Source organism: Frankliniella occidentalis, unplaced genomic scaffold (genome assembly GCF_000697945.3).
Source record: "Frankliniella occidentalis isolate FOCC.00 unplaced genomic scaffold, Focc_3.1 Scaffold1983, whole genome shotgun sequence".
Taxonomy (NCBI): Eukaryota; Metazoa; Arthropoda; class Insecta; order Thysanoptera; family Thripidae; genus Frankliniella; species Frankliniella occidentalis.
The window spans coordinates 10,352-12,114 of record NW_026269077.1 but is presented as its reverse complement, the minus strand read 5'-3'; the positions used below and the strand labels follow the sequence as shown (position 1 = coordinate 12,114).

Genomic DNA, 1,763 nt, shown 5'->3' with positions numbered 1-1,763 from the left:
CCCCTGCTTCCCCCACCCTGCGTCTGCTCATGCGCAGTGCGCGTTTTGTTCTTCCATTTTACTTCTTCACCTCCAGCTCTGAAATACCCTATTGCATCTCATGTAGTACTATGGTAACTACCCCTAAGTATACACTTAGGGCCTGAATTTCTCAGCTAGTAGACTAGTCCGAATGCAGTCGCTCGCGGCCGGGTTATCTTACGTTCACAGCGCCTTGGAAGGGCCCCGTGCGAATAGGCAAACCGGTCGCACTCCTGGATCCGGGCTAGTATCATTCGCTCCAACGGGGCAAAACAACCGTCAGCACCTCGCCGGAAGCAATAAAGGCTGTCTCGCGCCCCCACTGCCCCCACCGCGCGCTGCTGACGAAGCTCGACCTGGTTGCTGTCGCAGATGACCAGGAGCGGTCGGGTCGCACGGCTGAACAGGCGGAACTCGATGCGCACCACGAACGAAACGACGGTGTACCTGCTGCCTCAGTGCCCCCGCGAGTACTTCCTCGGCTACATCATGCCCAAGTGCTCGCCCTTCCTCCATCCCCTGAACCGCATCCTGGGCATGCTGCAGTCCGCCGGGCTCATACACCACTTCAAGGAGAAGTCCTACGCCGGCTACCACAGGCGAGCGTCGGCGAGCTCTTGGGCAGCTGGTGAGAGCATCCGGGTCAGTACGTAAAATTGCGTCGACGATCTACATCGATCCGACAACAAAATCGAAATTTCGTCGATTCTTCAACCAATAACGTTTACTACAATATTCTACGTTTCATCGACGTGCCCTGGCCGGGATTCCATGCTCTCAGACCTGCTCCTGCTTGTGCCGTTGCAGGTGAAGCTGGCCGACATGGTCGGCCCGTTCTGCATGTTGTTCACGGGGCTCGTCGCCGCGATCGGCGCCCTGCTGGGCGAGCAGGGCGTCCACCGCGGGTCAGCGTACCTGAGCCACGTCTGGCGCGAGTGGCGAGCGGAACACGTCGCGGGGGGTCGCGGCCGTCGCCGTCCTCCGGGGCGCCGTCGTCGACCTGGGCGGGCCGCGGCACCGCGTGACGAGCCGTCGTGGATCCGGCCGCCGCGCGGGCCGCCGCCACCCGAGGCCAAGCGGCCCCCGCCGCCGCCGCCGCCGTACTCCTTCGTGCTCTGAGCCTCCGCCGCATCGCGCGGGTCACGAAGGTCCTGGCGGGTCGCCTCCGTGACGGGCGCGACCACCGCGTGTGGCCTGCAGAGGGCACTGGACGAGTCGGCCGACGACAATTTTCGCGTCAGTGAGCGAGAATAAATTGGACAAGAAAAACGCCGATATCGTACTGCAGCGATGTCTTCCGGGCTTGACGACAAGGCAGGTCCTCGCAAAAAGAAAAGAGAATACTGGACGGACAGCGCCTGCCTCCACGCTATACTCGCGTGCCCCGCGGAAGGAACGAAGAGGTCGACGTATGGCGCGCGCCCTTGGGGTCGTGTCCGTGTCGGGTCGGCGTGCTGGCCTGGGGCCGGACCTAGGGCAGGACAGGCCCATCCTCCAGCGGCCCGGGTCCTTGAGCGCCAGCCCGGCGCGGCCCGGCCGACCCGAGACGCGTAACCGATCGATTAATGAGCTATTGTGCGGGGGAGTGCATGACCACGGCTACTGGGGCGACCTTCACCCGCCACGCCCCCGCGGCTGCCCCCTGCCCCCTGCCTCCCCCTCCACCTCTCGCTCTGCCGTTGACCTACGGCCTGCGGCCACTCGCGGCCATGGGGAAGGGCAACAACAACAACAAGTGGCAT

At 63.7% G+C, this 1,763-nt stretch overlaps 1 protein-coding gene across 1 annotated transcript; it reads left to right on the top strand.

Annotated features, from left to right (window-relative positions):
- The first annotated feature begins 242 nt into the window (after positions 1-242).
- Positions 243-1,256, top strand: LOC127751904 (uncharacterized). The gene is made up of 2 exons (XM_052276169.1): positions 243-663; positions 829-1,256. The coding sequence occupies exons 1-2, from the start codon at positions 394-396 to the stop codon at positions 1,138-1,140; spliced, it is 582 nt and encodes a 193-aa protein (XP_052132129.1). The 5' UTR covers positions 243-393; the 3' UTR covers positions 1,141-1,256.
- Positions 1,257-1,763: the final 507 nt, after the last annotated feature.